Below are 21,638 nucleotides of genomic sequence, written 5' to 3' on the forward strand. Positions count from 1 at the left end.
GAAATAAATAAAAAAAATTATTAATTAATCGGACCTTGACACGGCTCGATAGTTTATTCCAAATTCCAATTTATTTAATTAATATTAATGAAAGTAGGTTCAAGATTCGAATCACAAATACAAATTCTAATATATTGTATTTTTTTTTTAATTGTATGATATGTAAAATAATATCTGTATAAATAATTATATCCAATATAAAAACAAAAAAAAAAAATACACCGAAATAGCAAAATCGACCTAGCAATTAATTTCAATATTTTTTTGTTATTTTATGTTGATACTGATGAGGATATGTTATAAAATTATTGTATTATCATCGATCCTTGATACGTGCGTAAATCTTCTAGTTAATTGGACGTCTTGAAGTCAACAGAAGCAAAGTCAGTAGGTTCAAAGTTTATGTTACATAAAAACAAACAAATAAGTAAGTTCGTTTTATTTTTATTTTTATTGCTTAGGTGGGTGGACGAGCTTACATCCCATCTGGTGTTAAGTGGTTACTGGAGTCCATAGACATCTACAACGTAAATTATATCTCAAGGTGGGTCCTTGAGATATAATTTCTAAGGTCTTAAGTATAGTTCCAACTGCTGCCCCACCCTTCAAACCGAAACGCATTACCGCTTCACGGCAGAAATAGGCGGAGTGGTTGTACCTGCCCGCGCGGACTCACAAGAGGTCCTACCACCAGTAAACATCCGGGCTCCGATGACCGTTTAAAGCCAGATGAGACCAGAAAGCATCCGCCCAGCAACGAGATAAAAATACAGAGTGAAATGGGCAGGGAGCAACTGAATAACACAAGTTCCTGATAAAAATTACCGTCATCTGGTTTATTTTCCTGTTCGGGACAGTTGAAGTCAGATTTATCGATAAAAGTGCGTGTGTTTATGTGTTTTCATTATTCCCTTCATACTAATACTAGCTGTACCCGTCCGCTTCGCTTGGCATTTAAAATTTACATTATTATTTCGCACCCCCACAAAGATTCTCATCATTAACGCTCCCGCAACTGGTGTAGAGAGTTAGACTCATAAAAATATTAGCCTATCCATTAAGTACATGTATTTTCTACATGGATACCAAGTTTCAAGTCAATCGGATGCATGGTTCAGTAGTTATAACGGAACATCCGTAAAAACCACTGTAGATTTATATATTAGTATAGATATAGATGACGCTTCCTATTTAATAACATAATCTAATATATAAAATTCTCGTGTCGCGGTGTTTGTTGCCAAACTTCTCCGAAATGGCTCAACCGATTCTCATGAAATTTTGCGTGCACATCGGGTAGCTCTGAGAATCAGTCAAAATTTATTTTTCAGCTCAGCTAGTAATCTATGAACACAATGATTTAATAACTGGATCTTTACAGTGTGTCGCGATTTCCATCCAGTGGTAGATTCAGCGAAGAACTGCTCTAGCTAGAGCCAGTGTTAGCAAACTCTCTCAGGTTAAGCTTGTAAACTCATCTACCAATTAGTGCAAAGCTGGAGTATTCGCTTTTAGCCAATAGGTAGGGAAAACAAATAGAACAATTTGACAGCATTTCATGTGACTAGGAGATGTATGGAAATGGTAGTGCAAGGTAGAGGGGAAGAGATCGACCGAAGAAGACATGGATGGAGTGTGTGAACGATATGAAAGAGAGAGTGGTGAGTGTTGAGATGACGGCTGATAGAAGAGAATGGAAGAGAAAAATTAACTGTGCCGACCCCACCTAGTAGGATAAGGTGGAGAAAAAGAAGAAGAAGATAGCTAGATAACCAGTCGATCGCTCGATACCAAAACAAGCTTTATCGAGAGCTCCTAAATACATTTCTGGTAGGTATATTACACATGTAAAGGGGATGGCCCATTTTAGGCCCAAAGCGGACAATAGATTATAGAAAAAATACTTAGTGCATTAATTTTGTCATAAATAAATATGCATTTACTTTCTTGCAAATAGGCGCCACTATAGTTTACAATAAGTAGTTTAAAAAAAGTAACTCTATTGAAAAAACAAGGATTTTTATTTTTGCGGGAAAAATATTGCCAGCTTCAAAACCTTTTACGTATGAAGTAAATATTTTGAGTATATAAATAAAACATATAAATAAATCATTTTAAGTATTATCATTAATCAATCGATTTTAATGGATTTTATGCACATAAAATAACATCGAAGACATACCCATTGGACTTTAACTTGTAACTATACTTGAGACCTTAGAACTTATATCTCAAGGTGGGTGGCGCATTTACGTTGTAGATGTATGTGGGCTCGAGTAACCACTTAGCAACACCAGGATGGCTGTGAGCTCGTCCACCCATCTAAGCAATAAAAAAAACTTTACTAGTATTGTTATTTAAATATGTACAACAAAAATAAAAACATAAAAATAATGTGTACTCGTAAAAAAAAGATTAAGATATAAATCAATTATCGGTTATTTAAAAAAATAATCGATATATGAATTTCATGTAATTATTTTTCTTTATACTGACAACACTGAATTTAATCTGACTGACTGACACTTCGCTTGCTGCTTGTGGTGTTGTGCTTGCGTACAAAATGGATGTGTTTTGATTTTTCTTCGATTTATTTTACTTTTATCAATAACGTTTGATACTACGACTAAAAAACATTGTGTGAATTGTGGTTTTACCCTGACTGAGATTTAAAACCGTGTATATGCTCTCCTTTGCTATTTTTAGATGATACTAATTGTGCATGAAGATGAAGAAAATATAGATATTTAAAGAATTAAGTGTGTTTTTATACCCTATTGGATAAAAATACATTAGGAACATCTTAAACATTAAGAAAAGAAAAGTTCTTGAAGTATCTCACAATCCGACACTTATTTATATAGAAAATTAACCTCAAAACGAGTTTTTATTTTTATTATATTTTTTATAATAGTGGCGTCAATTTCAATATATTTTTTAGATATCCAATACATTTAAGAATTTGAATCAGTACATTTTTATAGTAATATTTGATGTCCATCTTGGGCCTAGCACACTATGGAGAATGGGCAATCCCCTTTCACAATAAAATTATCTAATTTGAATGTTTTCAATACAACGAATTCATTCAAGAATTCAGAATTCAAGAATTCACGTGACATTTAACTCAATAAAATTGTTGTTCTTTTTTTTTTGGTGTAGAATAAAGAATACTCTCTCTCTCTCTCTCTCTCTCTAAAAATCTACAAAAGAGTTCTGCAGTTTTATTTTATATATCCCCTACAAATAGTTATTTTTGAAAAGCGTATTACATACTTTTTACAAGAAACAAAATTGGACGCGCGATTGTTTTTATACGTATGTGAGTAAAACAATCGTTATCAGTAAAAGCGCGGACGCGTTGGTAGACCCGGGTCATGCGCTGTGTGCCCGATTGCACCGACATCGTCAACTAACAGCTGATTAATGTTAACCAAACGAAATATTAACAATCGATCAGCATTCAATTTACAATTTTAATGTACATAATTCTCAAGCTTAAAAAAACGGTATCCCTGATTTCGAGTTCACAGAGCGTTTTAAAATGTTAGTTGTGATGTCTTAAATTAAACTGCATATCTGCGACCATTTTAACGGTGAGATATCCATAATTTATCGAACAGTACACTCTAAGAGGTCGCGACTTAATAAAATAACAAGAAAATTAACTACACAGAAATATAAGGGATTTACACAAAATTGTAGCAACGTAATGTCAAGATATAGACAACAAATAACACCCAAATAAAAATCGTATTAATGTATAGAAGAAATAAACGTATGTAACATAAATTATATCTATTAATTTATATAATACGAAATACCTTTACTTGTGGCGTGTCAGGTTGCATGTAGTAAAATAAGAAAAACATCCAAACAGCTCCAACGAGCACCAATATCTTAATGTTGCGTCTCATTTTAGATTTATTTCTTTCTTAATTAAATAATTATATGAAAAAAAAAACGTCACTATTCCCGTAAACACGATCGCCGATCGAATGTTTGTCCGCGTTCGTAATGAATGTACCTAATTTAAATATGGCGGCGCGCGGCCGCGCTCCGGGCTGCGTTAGGCCGACTGAACTCGCGGAATCACAGAAACGATACGGAGCGAGCGAGTGGCCATGCGCGTATCGGTCGCAACACAGTATATACTACGGCATGCGGCAAAAATAGATACATCCGCGCTAATGTAAGCATTAAGATATAAACCTCTCACTTGAATTTTCTAAGGCAGTTCGCAATTCGAAGCTTCTGTTGCTAAATAGGTGTTTTTGGAACGAAGTTCCTTATGGGACGATGCGGAGGGGTACCCTAACCCGAAAAAACATCCGTAACGTAAGATTTATATTATTTATGTATAGTCTTAGTATGATGGCTATACAGTGTCTAATGTATAGTCTACGTGGTGACGGTTATTGTTATTCATATAAATAGCTGTTTCTTTGTATATTATTATTATATATTTTTTATAAATCACTGTGAATAAAATAAAGTTGATAACTTTGTAAAGTAGTTTTTATTATTTTTATCAATAAAAAATCACGATAAAAAATGTATACCCGAATAATTATTTATACTACCTCGTAATTATAATACCTCGGATAGAACTTAAAATTAATATTTTTATAATAAGGAACTTTGTTCATAACCGGTGTCCCACAACACCACATATCTTTTTTTTCGTCATTTCATGATGAAGCTAAAACTAAAATAAAGGTATCTGGAACATTCGTTGGAAGATTTCAACTTAAACTTATTAATGTTTGAGGGATTCAACGGCCAATTCGCGTTATTGAGTCAAGTTAAATATTTACACTTAAATCTAGCTATATCTACTGTAACATATTTTCACTATGCCAATAATGATGCCAGTTTTAGGTCTACAAATAAAGTCTATGGCTTAGCCCTTTTTAACAGCATTCTCTGTAGTCGTATCCTCAAATCTGGCAATTCTTATCAGGGCAATAAAATACATATTCTGACTAGTTACATGTTTTTATCAACTTCTTCTTCTTTCTGGTCGTTCCCTCAATGCGGAGGATCGTGACTGTATGTCAATCTTCTCCACTCGGTCCGTTTCTGCGCCATATGTACCGCTCCCCGTATCTGGCCTCCAGTCACCTCCTTGAGTTAGTCCACACTTCTAGCTGGCGCTCTTCTTCTAGCGCGCTTCCCCTCCATTTGTCCGAGAATTATGAGTTTCTCTAGGCTGTGCAATGAGGATCGCATTATGTGCCCAAAGAAACTTCGGATCCTTTCCTGGCACGTAGTCAGCAGGCGCTTGGTGACCTTCAGCTCTTCGAGGATATAGACATTGGTTCTCATAGCTGTCCAAGGAATGCGTAGCAGCTTTCTCCAGCAATACATTTCAAAGGCCTCGATCTTTTTGCATTCCTTTTTCCAGAGACGCCAAGTCTCACACAAAAAATGAATTGCTCGAACACATAAATTCTCGAATTAAATCCCCTTCACAACGTTTTCTGAGCTGAAAACAGACATAAAAATTTACATATTTCGTGGCCATTGCTCACATGGTACTACAAAATGTAACCACCTTACATTTACGGCACAGAACAGTTAAGCCTGTCTCTTGGAATAGTAGCTATGATCGCAGTATTACATTTAAGGTTTCGACCTCATACTGGAATCTCGTAATGTATTCCATCGCATTGGCATGTCTATTGCGCTTAAGCAACGTGAGCTAATCCGCTCAATGACGAAGGTAATCTGCCCAAAAAACTTCATCGAATTCACTCAAAAAAGAACTCCAAATTTAACGGCTACATCAAAATAAGGTCAATATAAAAAATGAAAGTTAAATAAAAAGCAAAATGCAAATTACATAAACCGAATGGATAAATAAAATGTACCTAATTAAATATGCGGATTATAAAACAGTTTGTGGTAATTACGAGACAATAAAATGATATTGGCATAACATTCGATTAGTAATCAGACGGTCTTATGTGCACTTGTGAATGCATAATTATTTCTCGTGTCAAAGGTCAGAAATGCTATCAGAATTATCCCATTGGTTACTGCAGTATAACAAACAATGGCAAATAATAATAATAAAAAACACCTAAATAAAACATATGCGTACTGAATTTGGTGTTTTATTTTTTTTGTATTTAAATACCTAGTTCTTATTTTTTTGTGTAATTAGTGTTTCTTACTTTTCATTTTGGTGGCGTAGAGGTTTGAAGCGGTTTTCGGGCCCATACATACCCGATCCTGCGGAACGAATGGTAAACGGTCGAGGTCGCCTTAAACACGTCATTACGGATCCTTCCGATCCATTAACGGCGCTTTTAGGTACCTCAAGCACCAGTCACCGTCCTCGCCGAACTCGCGACGAAGGGTTCGACGAGTAAATTAACCCATAGACACAGCCCACTGAGTTTCTCGCTGGATCTTGTCAGTGGCTCGCGTTTCCAATCCGGTGGTATATTCTGCGAAGAACTGCTCTTGCTAGGGACAGTGTTAGCAACACTCCCGGTTTGAGTCCCGTGAACTCACCTGCTAGCTCGGTGAATCTAGAATATCCTCTCGAGGCTACTAGAATACGTAGGAAAAAAGTCCCATCTTTTTTTCCGTGGCTATGCTGATAGCCTTGAGAGTGTATATCACCGTTAGCCTAGCGTATAAGTGAGCTCACGGGGTTCAAACCAGGAGGTGTCGCTAACACTGGCCCTAGCAAGAGCAGTGCTTCGCAGAATCTACCACCGCATTGTAAGCGCGACCCACTGAGAAGGTCCTGCGAGAAACTCTGTGGGTTAATTTACTCGCCGAGCCCTTCGTTCCCCAATACTAGAGAAGGCTACTAGTCCAGTCTCACATTGCTTCTCGCTAGAATTAGCACATGTACTTAGATATTTTCTTTGAAAAGTCAGTCGCAGAGGTCATCATTAATTTCATACAAAAATAAGAACTACGTACTCCAATAAAGTGCAGGGATGCCTCAAATAAAATGATAAATCGTCAAAATAAGTTTTACGACTCTATAAAGTTTTATGGAATTTTAATAATCTAAGCTGTTTCCACTTATGGCTGCCGCTTACCGGGCTCACCCTTGTAAGGAAATCTTCAACTGGGACATGGTGATGGAAAATCAGTTTGTCAGAGTTTTTGTTTGGAGCTGTTGCAAAAGCTCAAAAATAATGTGAATGCCGCTTTGAGATGTGACGCGCAAGTCCTATTTGTATTGTATTAATACAATTCTATCCTTTAGAGCAGAACACAGGCATGCCTTGTTATAGATACACGGATAAAATGAACTTATCTTCTTATGCGGGCTCTCAATATGCTATGAGTAGTAATTTAGAGGAAAATAACCAGAAGGATTTGAGACGGAGAAGGTATTTTGGTCAACTACTTAATAAACCATTATGGTTTCGTATAAAGAAATGTATAGAATAGCATTAATACTTAAGAAATCTATATTCGCCCACAAGCTTGTAAAATGCTCTACCATCTAATTATTAAGATTTTTATTGATTGTAACTCACATCACGTGACTTTTTTAAGCAGTTTTTTCCACTTTTTTTGTTTTCGCAAATCATTCTTGAAACGCATAGAGGATATTTGAATTAATTCAATTTTCAAATTCTAATAGGCCTTTGCTTAGATTAGTCAGAAGACTTTAAAATAATATTGCAGGATTATTGATAATTGATCATCATTAAAAATTATGATAGGTATTTAATTATCATTATATTTAAATAAACCATTAAATCATAATAATATCATTAAAATTATTGTTTGTGAAAATTTGTTGCTGAAATCTAGCGCCATCTATGGATCATTGAAGGGAAATTTTTTTAGAAGAAAACTATTTTGCGAATTAGTGTATCCATGTTATACTAGATGGCGTTAAAATAAATATTCAATGGTGAGCTTAGGCTCTTTATTATAATAATGTAGAGTTGTTTTCAATTTCGATGATCATGTATGTTTAATAAAACAATATTAAGGGTGTGTATTGGGAGAGGCCCAAGATCAGCAGTGGACGACCGTAGGCTGATGATGATGATGATGGAAATAAAACAATAATGTTTAAAAAAAACTCTACCAATAAATATGTCAAAAAAAATATTCCTGTACGTTTGTATACATATAGGTAGTGGATAAAAATATTAATAAGTTTATACACTAGGATTTTTAATTACAATGATAAGCTCACGGCCCAGCTGCAGTTAAGGGGTTACCGGAATATATATTGGCAATGAAATTACCACCACTTTGGGTTGAAGTCTCAATTGTATAGTATATAATGTCTGTTCTATCTTTCAAATCTGATCGAAGACTGTTTGGCGGTATTAAGTAGACAGGATAGTGAAAGTAACTACTTAACTAACACTAAAGTCATTAAAAACAGCTATAAAAATTTAATGTAGGCGGCGACCCCATTATTGCTGGCGCCCGTGAGAGACGGTAACCACTTACCATCAGGTGGGCCGTATGCTCGTTTGCCTATAAAGGAAATTAAAAAAAATACATAATTAAATTTGTTTATAGAAAATTTGGAAGATCTTCGAAATTTTTAAGACCTTCCATTAGTAAACACGGAAACCCACTGATTTTCTCGCCGGATCTTCTCAGTGGGTCGCCTTCCGATCCGTTGGTAGATTCTGCGAAGCGCGGCTCTTGCTAGGGTTAGTGTTTTTTTTTTATTGCCTTTGTAGGCAGACGAGCATATGGCCCACCTGATGGTAAGTGGTTACGGTCGTCCATGGACTTCAACAATGCCAGGAGTAGAGCCAAGCCGCTGCCTACTGCTTAATACTCTCCACAAGCCTCGTTTGAAGAAGGACATGTCAATTAGCACCGTCATCAGGTTTGAGCCCCGTGGGCTCAACTAGTTGTTAGGGTTACGCTGGAATGGTCTCTCAAGACCTTCAGTTTAGGTAGGAAAAAACAAAAAAAAAGCTAGTGATTTCAAGGCGGATATTCAATTTAATTTTCAAATAGCTTGTCACATTTACAAGGCAAAAACTGTCAAAATAGCAAAACTCGTTTGATGAGAGTTTTTTTCAAATAGTCGCTTTCAGACTACGCTATAATATAATAGCATATAGTACATAGCCCATAGCACAACAATATCGCGTATTATACATTGTTAACACGTTCACACTGTACTGTACTATATATTATTGGTTAAGTACAGGTTAAACTATATGGCAGTATAGTATAGCATAGTCTGAAAGCAGCTAACTCATGTTGCTCTAGTGTTATCAAAGAGTTCCCTATCCCGGTATCCCCGAGTCGGTCATTCCGGCAGAGTCCTCGCGTTGGCCGTAGGGAGCGCTCGTCCCTTATATCGAAGGAGCTTAAACGCGCGTTCGACTTTCGAACTTTTTTTTTTACAGAATAAGGATGTTTTAGTTTTCGAATTTATTTTTTTCGTTCGGAATTTTTTGTGTTTATTGTTTAAATTTCAAATTGTGTTCTTAATTATTTTTTTTTTGTTTTTTTTGTTTTTTTGTTTTTGTGTGTTATGTGTTCGTGTCGTTTCTGCCGGTTGGACGTAAAGTTTTAGGTGAGTAATAATAATATTAAATTTATTTTAATATTTTGTTTTATTAAAAATAGTATTAGTCTTATTCGTGTCCTAAATAATATTTATTAGTTTAAAATTTTTAGAAAAACAATGTACTTTATTATGCTATAAGCCAGCTATTTATTTGAATTGTGATTATGAAGTCATATTAAAATTTCACGTTGACTGAAATATATCTGAGACAGTGATAGTAATGTGAAACATGTAATACTTGGCTGTGCTTCAAGCATTGCTAATGATCATGAGCCATAGTAAACACTCATCATCAGGTGAGCCGTATGCTAGCTAGGTTACTTAGAAAGGCCATAACATAAAACCTATAATATTCTTAAGAATTTTGTGTAATTTCCCACATAAGATAAGTTTTAAAAATTTTTGCAAACTGAATTGCGCTAATGAAATTTTCAAACATCAATTTGAAGTCTTTTAAAGTTCTAGAAGAATCTAGAACTACAAATGCTTTGATTGTGGTAGCTTAAAGAAAAACAAACTGATCACGGCTCACCAAGCTTTAAGTGGTGAGCTACGAGCCCATTGACCTCAGCGTTCTTCGCGTAGAAACAGGCAAGGCGGTGGTATCAGATAGTAAGACAGATTTCTATCTAAAAATCATTTATACCGATGTTGCTAAGCTACGTGAGCATTCATGAACATTAAAACGTTCGAGGCCTAACCAAAAACCATGTGTATACGCATCATGCAGTTATACTGGTGGTAGGACCTCTTGTGAGTCCGCGCGGGTGGGTATCACTATTTCTGCCGTGAAGCAGTAATGCGTTTCGGTTTGAAGGGCGAGGCGGCCGTTGTAACTGAGACCTTAGAACTCATATCTCAAGCTGGGTGGCGGCGTTTACGTTGTAGATGTCTATGGGCTCCGGTAACCAATTAACACCAGGTGGGCTATAAGCTCGCCCACCTCTATGCAATAAATAAATAAAAGTTATACCACCGTTCGATTCTGGAGGAATATTATCTGATAATTATTGATGTCGTAGGAAAATCGTGGGTTATATAATAGTACTACAAATGTTCGTATTTATCTCACAAAACAATCCCACGGTTTATACATTATAATGAAATAAAAAAAAATGTTTTAATATAAATAAAATTGATTTAAACTAACAGTTCTTTATTTAAGCGGTTGTAAAGTTTTTTTTTGTTGTTTTATTAAAAAATAAACTCTACCGTACTGAATTTAGGGTTACAAACACATAAAATACATTACGTAACGTAAGCACACATTGTAGGTACGTTTCCTACAAATCTCCCAAGTCCACATAATGTAAGTACGAATTGACTTGTTACGAACATTTTTTAGATTACGAATCACGGACTTATAATTAACTAGCGACCCGCCCTCGCTTCGCTTCGGAAACATTAAAACACACATGAAACCAAAAAATAAAATAAAAAAAAGTAGCCTATGTTCATCAGGGACAATGTCGGCTTCTAATGGAAAAATAATTTTTCAAATCGGTCCAGTAGTTTCGGAGCCTATTCGAAACAAACAAACAAACAAATCTTTCCTCTTTATAATATTAGTATAGATTGTAAAGAAGATATTTGATGGAGTGTTTTTGTTCGTTAGTAGCGTGCTCCTCAGCCCGTTGTAATGTTAATAAAAGTTTTTTTTTTAATTTTATTGCTTATATGGGTGAACGAGCTCACGGCCCAACTGGTGTTAAGTGGTTACCGGAACCCATAGACATCTACAACGTAAATGCCGCCACCTACCTGGAGATATTAGTTCTAAGGTCTCAGTGTAGTTACAACGGCTGCCCCACCCTTCAAACCGTAACGCATTACTGTTTCACGGCATAAATAGGCAGGGTGGTGGTACCTACCCGTGCGGATTCACAAGATGTCCTACCACCAGTAATTTTTATATAAGCAAACCTTTGCAGGCACTTTCAAATCGCTATGACTTCACAGCGGAATCCAGTCTCGTCACTGGCAAGAATCGCCAAGAAATTCAGGGTTTTCTATTAATCAAATCAAGTATGTACCCGTGCGTAAACAGTTAATATATTTATCAAATAAACACGACTGAACTAGAACGCGGCTACATTATTGAGTACTGACCAAAGATTAGCTTAGTACTGTTCTCTGTGAACCACACCATAAAAACAGCTAGATTATATTTGACCACACAAGTACTAGAGAAACCGTTCCCAATCTCGAACTATATACGGAAAGTAGTGCCTTCACTGTGCCCCAGGTATGGCTGACGTCCATGGGCGACGGTAACCACTCACCATCAGGTGGGCCATACATTTACTATTTTTGTGTGTTGCCTTTGTAGGCAGACGAGCATACGACGCACCTGATGGTAAGTGGTTACCGTTGCTCATGGACGTCAGCAATGCCAGGGAGCACTGTCAAGTCCTACTATTGAACACTCTCCGCAAGCTTCGTTTGAAGAAGGGCATGACATAGCGCTCGGGAAATACCGTGGAGGGGAGCTCATTCCAAAGCCGGATAGTATGATATGGTATGTGGCAAATAAGATATTTGGAAACGCAATGTCGATAAACTTTTATACTATTTCAAGGATTAATCTTTTTACTCATACTATCTGCTATGAACTAAACTTTAATTATCATTATGAATTTTTTAAAAGTTTTTGCCTGTAAACAGCTGCTCTATTCTACGTCTAGTATTCCCGATATCCGTGATAATTCCCTTAAAGTAACATCCGAATTATTACCAATTGATCGATCATCAGTGTAATGGTAATTAATGGTTACTGGTAATTTTTAAACATTCGTCGTCAGTCAATCGTTTTATCGGAGTCAGTCCGTCAGATCAGCGGGTTAGGGTGTGTGCACATGACGTCGCTAGTGCAGGGGAGAGGGCAGTGCAAATTCAGAACCGCATTATTATTAGCACAACTCTGTTGGTTCACAGACGAAATTATTTTTACTAGTGGTCCCTGAGTAGTCGAAATTCGACCATAATTATTTGAAATTATAAGTTTGAACATTATTATGGCAACTTCTATAATCACAGATTTCGCCAAGACCACACTTTAGACAAATATTAATAAAGACAAACAACATCTAATCTCTTCTCAATTTGACCGCAGACTATAAGCAATAAGAAAAGTTTGAGAATAAACAAATAGTATGCACTATGCATGCGCGTGTGTGTCAATAACACGGTGGTGTAATGTTTTTTTTAATTGATTTAATGTATTTTTTTATGCACAATAAAAAATATTAACATTCTGCACTCCTTCTCTATAATATTCTCTATAAGTGTGGGAAATTTCATACTACTTCGTCGGCGCAATTTTCGTAAAAAGGGGTACAAAGTTTAATTGCTTCAAGTTTTATTAAATAGATGAGCGATGATAAGACAATATTTGATGATTGATGATAAGACAATATTTGAATATTATTTTACATTTTTTAATTTATTTTTAAATACCAATTTTGCATATTTAACGAGACGTCGTAAGATCAACGCGAACAAACAATGTATAATAAAAATTCTCGAAATCAGGACCGCGTTGCCCGATTTATCGCTTGACGAGTATGCAAAGATCAAATGTATCGTCTGAATAATAAAGTTCATATTGCATTGAAATGAAAATGAGCTCCAAAGACTGATTACCAGAATTATTATTCAGTATTTATTTACAGCCATTGAGACTATCGTAATGTTTCAAGATGGCGATCACATACATACATATCAGAGTCTCTATTGATTCCAGTCGTGAGCACGTCTACCCATATATACCTGTTAAAACTGTAGGATCGCATTACTTAGTCAAGAAGTACTGGTGGTAGGACGTCTTGTGAGTTTGCACGGGTCGATATCACCATCGTGCCTACTTCTTTTTTTTTATGATTGAAAGATTACTGGTGGCCCGGAAGCCTTTCCAGCTTCACCAGGACAGGTGGGCGAGCAAAGGCTCAGCCAGGAGGGGTGGGATTTGTTAACAACTGCCCGAGCGCCTCCGAAGGAGACCTAACAACTCAAGAATAATTGCTTCGCGAATGAATCTACTACCGGATCGGAATCGCGACCCACTGAGAAGATCCGGCGAGAAACTCAGCGGGATGATGCATGGGTTAGGCTGCACGTCGATCTCTTTGTCGAGTTCGACGAGTACGGTTACCGGGGTTCCTCAGCCTGCTCCTAGTGTTAGAGCTGAAGGTATCTAATGCAAGAGTTATTGGATCTGATGGATCCGTAAGGACGTGTCTAGGGCGACGACGGTGACTTGCTCCTGCGTGATCAGGATTCGGGGAGTAGTCAGCGGCGGCAACGATAAGGCGATTATCATGACGCATAGCCTTATCGAAGTAACGTTCCGACGCTGACTTCACGTGTTTGCGGATCGATTCGAGGCCCAGGTCGTCGTGTAGGTCGACGTTCCTCACGAACCACGGAGCCCCGACGGCTAACCTGCAAAAGCGGGATTGTAGGGATTGGAGGGTGTCTATGTGTGTGCGGGCCGCGTGAGCGAGCACCACACTCGCGTAAGTCATGACAGGCCTTATGCAAGTTTTGTAAAGTGTCACCTTGTTCCGAAGGGACATTTTACTCCGCTTACAGATCATGGGATAGAGTCTGCCGAGAATAAATGCGGCACGATCGCGGACTGTTTTTATATGCGGGCGGAATGTCATGGATGCATCCAGGGTGACTCCCAGGTAATTGACCTTCCTAGCTCAGGGTATAGGTTGGCCGAAGAGGGTGATCGGGGGGGTGATATTTCTCCTCTTAATGCGGGAGGAAATAAGCGGTGAGTTTCCCCTTTGAAATAACACTGCTGTGCTTTTCGCTGGGTTGATGTCTATGCGCCATTTTCGGAACCACTATCCGAGGGTTAACGCTGCACTCTGGAGTTTATTCGCGATTAGGGACTTGTTTCTACTTGAGTAGTAAACGGTTGTGTCGTCAGTGAATAAGGCTAGCTGGGTCGGCGGCGACCGGGGAATATCGTTAATAAATAAACTAAATAGGAGCGGAGAGAGAACGGAGCCTGGCGGGACTCCAGCCGTGAGTGGTCGCGGGGAGGAGCGGGTTCCCTCAACTTGATATCGAAAAGGTGCCTACTTCTGCCATGAAGCAGTAATGCGTTTCGGTTTGAGGGGTGGGGTAGCCGTTGTACTGTACTGAGACCTTAGAACTCATATTTCAAGGTAGATGGCGGCATTTACGTTGTAGATGATGTCTGTAGGCTCCGGTAACCACTTAACACCAGCTGGGCCGTGAGCTCGTCCATCCATCTTAACAATAAATAAAGAAAGAACAACCCTCACATATAAAATTCAAACTTCATACCATGACTGTGTGACTGAAATTCTATTTAGTAGGTATACAATATAAAAGTCGACGTGTACATGTACATATATATGGATGTATGACTCCAAACCGGTTGGATCGATTGTAATGAAACTTTCAGGAAATTTTCGAATTGGCCCAGCATGTGATCCTGTGCAGTTTGGTAGCAATCGGATCTAAGATAAATCACAGAGAGGCCAGCCGATTGAGACAGGTTGGATTGGCTATTTCTTAAGGTGGTGTTCAGTTTTATTTTAATTTCTCTGATACTTTAGCTCACAATAGCCATTGCCATAGCCACACGTCAAGTCATTCTATTCTCTTGGTGACAGCGGTTGCATGAGGTGGCCGTTCCCAAACCAAGTAACTCTACATTTTTTTTTGCTTGATGTGTGGACGGGCTCACAGCCCACTTGGTGTTAAGAGGTTACCGGAGCGCATAGAAATCTACAACGTAAATGCTGCCACCCACCTTGAGATATGAGTTCTAAGGTCTCAAGTATAGTTACAACGGCTGCCCCACCCTTCAAACCGAAACACATTACTGCTTCACGACACGGCACAAGAGGTCCTACCACCAGTAATTAGGCAAATTATAATTTTGCGGGTTTGATTTTTATTACACGACGCTATTTTTTCACCGTTGAAGTCAATCGGGAACATTTGTTAAGTACGTATTTGATCAGAAAAATTGGTACCCGCCTGCGGCATTCGAACATCGGTGCATCGCAAGATACGAATGCACCGGACGTGTTATCCTTTAGGCCACGACGACGACAATAATACAAGATAGTCAATAGTACAATTATATAATAATATAATTAGATATAAGACTATTAACCGTTATTATAATAACAAAATACCAATTTTTAAACGATTATAAATTTAAAATAAATTGTAGATCTTAAAATTAACCTATATGCATTATAAAAAAATTTCATCCGCCATTATACTATATAGTTTACGATTCACCGGAATCACGCAAATATAAATTGACCAATTCGGCTCATGTCTTGAACGTTAATTAGTCGAAACCCACTAAAGGACATCGTTAGATATAAATTTATGGGATTATAATTACGGTTCTTGGTATATTCGTGTGATATTCTTGACCCTGGCAGTAGCAAGGGTCATCGTCCAGACGATAAAACTTTAGTTGTCCATTGCCCATCAAGATTTCGGAAAAGAGTTTCCTGAAAAATGTTGATACCGTAAGAGTTAATTTTCTTGTAACTATACTTGAGACCTTCGAACTTATATCTCAAGGTGGGTGGCGCATTTACGTTGTAGATGTCTATGAGCTCCAGTAACCACTTAACACCAGGTGGGCTGTGAGCTCGTCCACCTATCTAAGCAATAAAAATAAAAAAACGAGAGTAGACAGATCGGTCTTAAGTCTCCCTGCGAGAATTAGAATAGAGCTAAAACTTGATTAAATTAAAAATCTTAGTTTTTTTACCTATTCGTTGGTGGCCTAAGCCGCTATTCCAGCAACATCCAGACGAGTAGGTGAGCTCACGGGCTTAACCTGAGGCAATTTGCTAACACCAGCCCTGGCAAGAGCCGTGCTTCGCTGAATCTTCCAACGGATCGGAATCGGGACCCACTGAGAAGGTCCGTCGAGAAACTCAGTGGGCTGAGTCTAAGGATTCGTTCATCGAACTCGTCGAGTTCGACGAGGACGCTGGCAAAATCGTAGTAAGATCCGCTTAAACAAAAGATATACTAGTGTCGCGGTAGCTACTATAGAAGTTATTTGACAATGTCTGAATTGCGCTAGCGTCATTTTCGATATAAGTTTGTATAAATACAAGTTCCGAATAGAAACATTCGGACCCTCGGTATATCGAGTAATTTCACCAGGTCGGTGAAAGATCTTCCCTTTATCGATACTTCCTAATGATTTGTCGGTACATTTAATTGTACTAGTGGTCCCCTAGTAGTCAAAATTCGACTATAATGAATTGAAATTATAACTTTAAACATTATTATGGTTCTATTGTCGAAGACTATACTTCTATTATAATCAAAGCGTTGCCAACACTACACTATAGACAAATAATAATACCTATTTAAAAAAAAGCGTGTAAAAAAACAATATTAATCTATTCTCAATTTGACCACAGACTTTAACAATAAACAAAAGAGTATATGCCTGCGTGTATCAAATTTAAGGTAGTGTGTGTAATGTTTTTTATTTATTGATTTAATGTATTTTCAGGCTTAATTATAAAAATATTAACATTCTGCGCTCCTTCTCTATATTCTCTATAAGTGTGGGAAATTTCATACTCCTCCGTTCGCCCAATTTTCGTAAAAAGGGGTACAAAGTTTTTGCTTCACGTATTAATATATAGATAACGATCTGCCTGCATTTAAATATTCATGTTAAACATAAACGTTGTACTTAACATCGAAGAATATACAGCTTTACTAAGAAAAAACGTGCAACGCGTACTGTAACGAATTAACTTAACAACCCTCTAAATCTATTTTTGTCAAACTTTCACTAAATTTTCACGGATAATCTAATAGTGCACCATGAAACGTGCTTGCTTTATATATTTAAGTGTATTCCAAAAATAAATGGTGATGCGTATATTTAAAAAGCATATACGCATATTATAATACCCAATTTATGCATATAGATTAGGCATTATAATAATCTTGGTCCTTTTTATCCATCTATTCCATCTATTCTATCTATTCTATCTATCTTCTATCTTTCGATAAAAAGTATTCAAAGAAGTTATCAAATTGGTCCAGCGGGTGATCTTGTAGAGCAGAAAGCAGTCATTCTGGGTAAGGCGATGACGTTTCTCACCCTGGAGCCCTAAGCATTGGCATCGTAGGCTTTTTTATACATATTCAGTAAGCAATATTTTCCGTAGGCACAAAAAACTGTATATCGTTTTGACTGCGGGATAATTTTGTACTATTGATTCATTACCACCAACGGCTATCGAATTATTGAAACTGTCACTTATGATTGCCTCACGCACAGAATATAATGCAGGTTGAACAACTGATACAACGGATACCGGGTAACTCCTATTAACCCTGGAAATCTATGACAGACAGTTTAGCAATATTTATCAAGATGTCGCCAAAATCTTGGTAAAGTTTGTTATTTGCTTCGTATTTCACCAGTATTTAATGTAACTAAAACAACTTTTAAGATTCAATATAGGTTGAATAGTCGTGGTATCTAAAACTTTATATAACTAGTCAGGTCATAAGTATTGTCACACAGTAAAAACTTTTCTTTTAGAATGCTGGCCACAAAAAAGTTTATTGAATTCGAATTTCGAATTGTTCATGAAAATAAAAATGTATAACTTTTAGAATTTTACTCATTTTCAAATATGGAGTGGACGCTTAAAGAAGACCGTGTTGCAGTTATTGCGTTACATCGTTGCGGTTACGCGCCAATTCAAATTTTTAACTTGAATATAACCAAAAGATTCGTTTATCGTACCATCAAACGATACAATGAAGACTGTAGTGTAGATGACAGGTCAAGAAGTGGTCGCCCTCGGTCTGTTAGGACTCCAGCAGTGATATAAGCTGTGAAAGCGCGAATTCAAAGAAATCCCAAACGTAAGCAGAAACTGTTGGCCCTTCAGATGGGGTTAAGCAGAACCACGGTGAAAAGGGTGTTAAATGAAGACTAAGGGCTTTGGGCATATCGAAGAAAAACAGGACATCGTTTGAATGCTCGTCTAATGGACCTGAGACTGAAGAGATGCCGCGCTTTGTTGAAGCGGTACGCGGGAAAAAAATATCGGGAATTTCTTTTTTCGGATGAAAAAATTTTTACCGTAGAAGAGAGCTACAACAAACAAAATGATAAGGTGTACGCACACAGTAGTGAAGAAGCGAGCAACCGTATTCCGCGTGTCCAACGAGGTCATTTCCCATCCTCGCTCATGGTATGGTTGGGAGTTTCTTATTGGGGCTAACAGAGGTACATTTTTGTGAGAAAGGTGTAAAAACGAATGCAGTTGTGTATCAAAATACAGTCCTGACGAACCTTGTGGAACCTGTTTCTCATACTATGTTCAATAACAGGCACTGGGTATTCCAACAAGATTCGGTGCCAGCTCATAGAGCGAAGAGCACACAAGACTGGCTGGCGGCGCGTGAAATCGACTTCATCCGGCACGAAGACTGGCCCTCCTCCAGTCCAGATTTGAATCCGTTAGATTACAAGATATGACAACACTTGGAGGAAAAGGCGTGCTCAAAGCCTCATCCCAATTTGGAGTCACTCAAGACATCCTTGATTAAGGCAGCCGCCGATATTGACATGGACCTCGTTCGTGCTGCGATAGACGACTGGCCGCGCAGATTGAAGGCCTGTATTCAAAATCACGGAGGTCATTTTGAATAAACTTTAGTGTCATATGAATCTATGTTTTGTTAAGTTCATTTTGGTATATGAATGGTTACATAATGAATAAACATGTTTCAATTATTTTACATTAAACATGTGACAGAATTTATGACCTGACTAGGTATATTGGAAACGTCTGAAGTAATGTTTATATTGTAACGATAAAAAATGGTGCGCGTGCAACTTGGTGCACGTGAAAGAAGTGAAACTTCTTTTGCGGTGTGTAGCATTGTGGTTTACTTCATTATTCATCCTTAAATGAAATTTAATTATGATAATAATAAATAAATGCTGTATAAGACAAACGTTCTAGCTTGCTTTGTCCTTTCCCGCTCTCTACGGTCGAGTGGTTCGCGAGACGCTCTGTTTATTTTCTCACTCTCGCTCTTCGTAAATTGTATCTTTTCTCTCTAGCCGTAACGAGTTTTTCGCGAGTTAAAATTTTCTCCCAACGCGCCTAAAGAAGTTTCACTTCAAAAAGAAACGTGAGATTAAAACCGTAAAAGTGTTATTGATTGGTAAACGTTAGTTCTGAATGCCGGTTGATTGGTTCATAGTGAGTTAGATTGGGATAATTCGTAATAAAATATCTAAAGTATTACATTTAATTGGCGTGACAATAGCGGAGTATGGCGTGTACCGCGCCATCACATCGGCTCCACGGCGCGGGTCTCACAATGGGAAACTATTGAAATCCCCGAACAATAGTTAGGCCGTGTTTACATACGTTTTGGCAAGCGCGACAGATTGCGCTCGGGACACAAAGCGTTTTTATCCTTGTGTACATAGCTTTTGAAATGCAAGAGTCTACTTTTTTTAAAAAGCATAGGTAGTCAGTTCAAATCTCTTTAGGTTTGTGTATTGATATATATTTTTATATGTATTATTTATGACACTCACCCATCACTAATACTTGAGTTTATATATTTTTTCGAAATGACTTGACCAATTTGATAAAGACTGTCCGACCAACCGCTAAAGACGGTAAATTCGTATTATTTAATACTAATTAAATGCGAGCACAACCGCGTGATAGCTTATGTGTATAAATACAATGAAAGAGGTCTGCCATTACGCGCATACCACGCAAAGCTACTGATAAGATTTCCAGATATATTTTTATGTAATTATCATAACTGTATCGTAATAATACGATTACTAACACGTTGAGTGCCGCGTAGGTCACCGGTGCCCTACGCGACTCACTGAAGTAATTATGTCGATTTCTGTTACTAAGCGCATCTGTATTACCTAACTTTGTCTTCTTTTGTTGATAAATGTATATAATATATCGTATTTTTTTATTTCTTGGATGGGTGGACGAACTCACAGCCCACCTGGTGTTAAGTGGATACTGGAGCCCATAGACATCTACAAAGTAAATGCGCCACCCACCTTGAGGTATAAGTTCTAAGGTCTTAATGAATAGAATAGAAAATTAATAAAGTCATCTACCAAGTATTGAGCGCGCGTTATTTCTTACAACTTTAACACGGCGCGCTGATGTAATTATGTCGATTTCTCTCCTCGAATATCTAGTAGACTCTGTGAAAGACGAATGTGAAGATACTGAGAATGAATCTATTTCTAAGAGACCTAAAATACTAAACTTTACTGGTGGTAGGACGTCTTGTAAGTCCGCACGGGTAAGTACCACCTTGCCTATTTCTGCCGTGAAGCAGTAATGCGTTTCGGTTTGAAGGGTGGGGCAGCCGTTGTAACTATACTGATATCTTAGAACTCTCTCTCTCTCAATTTGGGTGGCGGCATTTGCGTTGTAGATGTCTATGGGCTCCAGTAACCACTTAAAACCAGGTGGGCTGTGAGCTCGTCCACCCATGTAAGTAAAAAAAAAAAAAACATCGATGGAGTGTGTGAAAGACGATATGAGAGAGAGGGAAGTGAGTGTTGAGATGACGGCTGATAGAAGAGAACGGAAGAAAAAAAATAGCCGTACCGACCCCACTTAGTGGGATAAGGTGGAGAAAAAGAAGAAAAATCAGCTTACAGCGGTCGTTTGCATTACAACGCTGCTTAACGTTTATTGAACACGTGCGGGTGCTTGGACTTAAATACTGTTAACAGTATATATCGGGTTGTTCGGTATCGTATTTCTGTACAAGAAAATCGAATTAAAATTTTCATGTAAGGCCAATACAATGAGCACGCCCGTCAACAATCGACTTCACGCAGCTGTGAAGTGGGAACACTCAACGACCCTCTTGCCATCCCGTGTATATTAGATGCAAAGTTTGTTTTTACTAAGCAACAGCAAATGCAATAGACAATTAAAACCCTAAAAATCCAATTAGATTTTGGATTATTGTTCTTCCAAAGGCTTCATTTGTTTTATTATTACATATTATTGAATAACCATAGCACCCA

General features: G+C 37.6%; 2 protein-coding genes across 2 annotated transcripts in view; one reads left to right on the forward strand and one right to left on the reverse strand.

Moving 5' to 3' along the window:
- LOC101738869 (polypeptide N-acetylgalactosaminyltransferase 2) overlaps nt 1-4,507 on the reverse strand; it is a 116,341-nt gene extending 111,834 nt beyond the window's left edge. The window contains exon 1 of the mRNA XM_038014451.2: nt 3,825-4,507. Within this exon, the coding sequence (XP_037870379.1) occupies nt 3,825-3,917 (93 nt within the window). The 5' untranslated portion in view covers nt 3,918-4,507. The remainder of the gene's footprint in view (nt 1-3,824) is intronic.
- Nucleotides 4,508-9,276: 4,769 nt separating this feature from the next.
- LOC101744455 (kinesin-like protein CG14535) overlaps nt 9,277-21,638 on the forward strand; it is a 434,238-nt gene continuing 421,876 nt past the window's right edge. The window contains exon 1 of the mRNA XM_012689123.4: nt 9,277-9,541. The gene's annotated coding sequence lies outside the window, so the exon portion shown is untranslated. The remainder of the gene's footprint in view (nt 9,542-21,638) is intronic.

This window comes from Bombyx mori, chromosome 12 (genome assembly GCF_030269925.1).
Source record: "Bombyx mori chromosome 12, ASM3026992v2".
Lineage (NCBI taxonomy): Eukaryota > Metazoa > Arthropoda > Insecta > Lepidoptera > Bombycidae > Bombyx > Bombyx mori.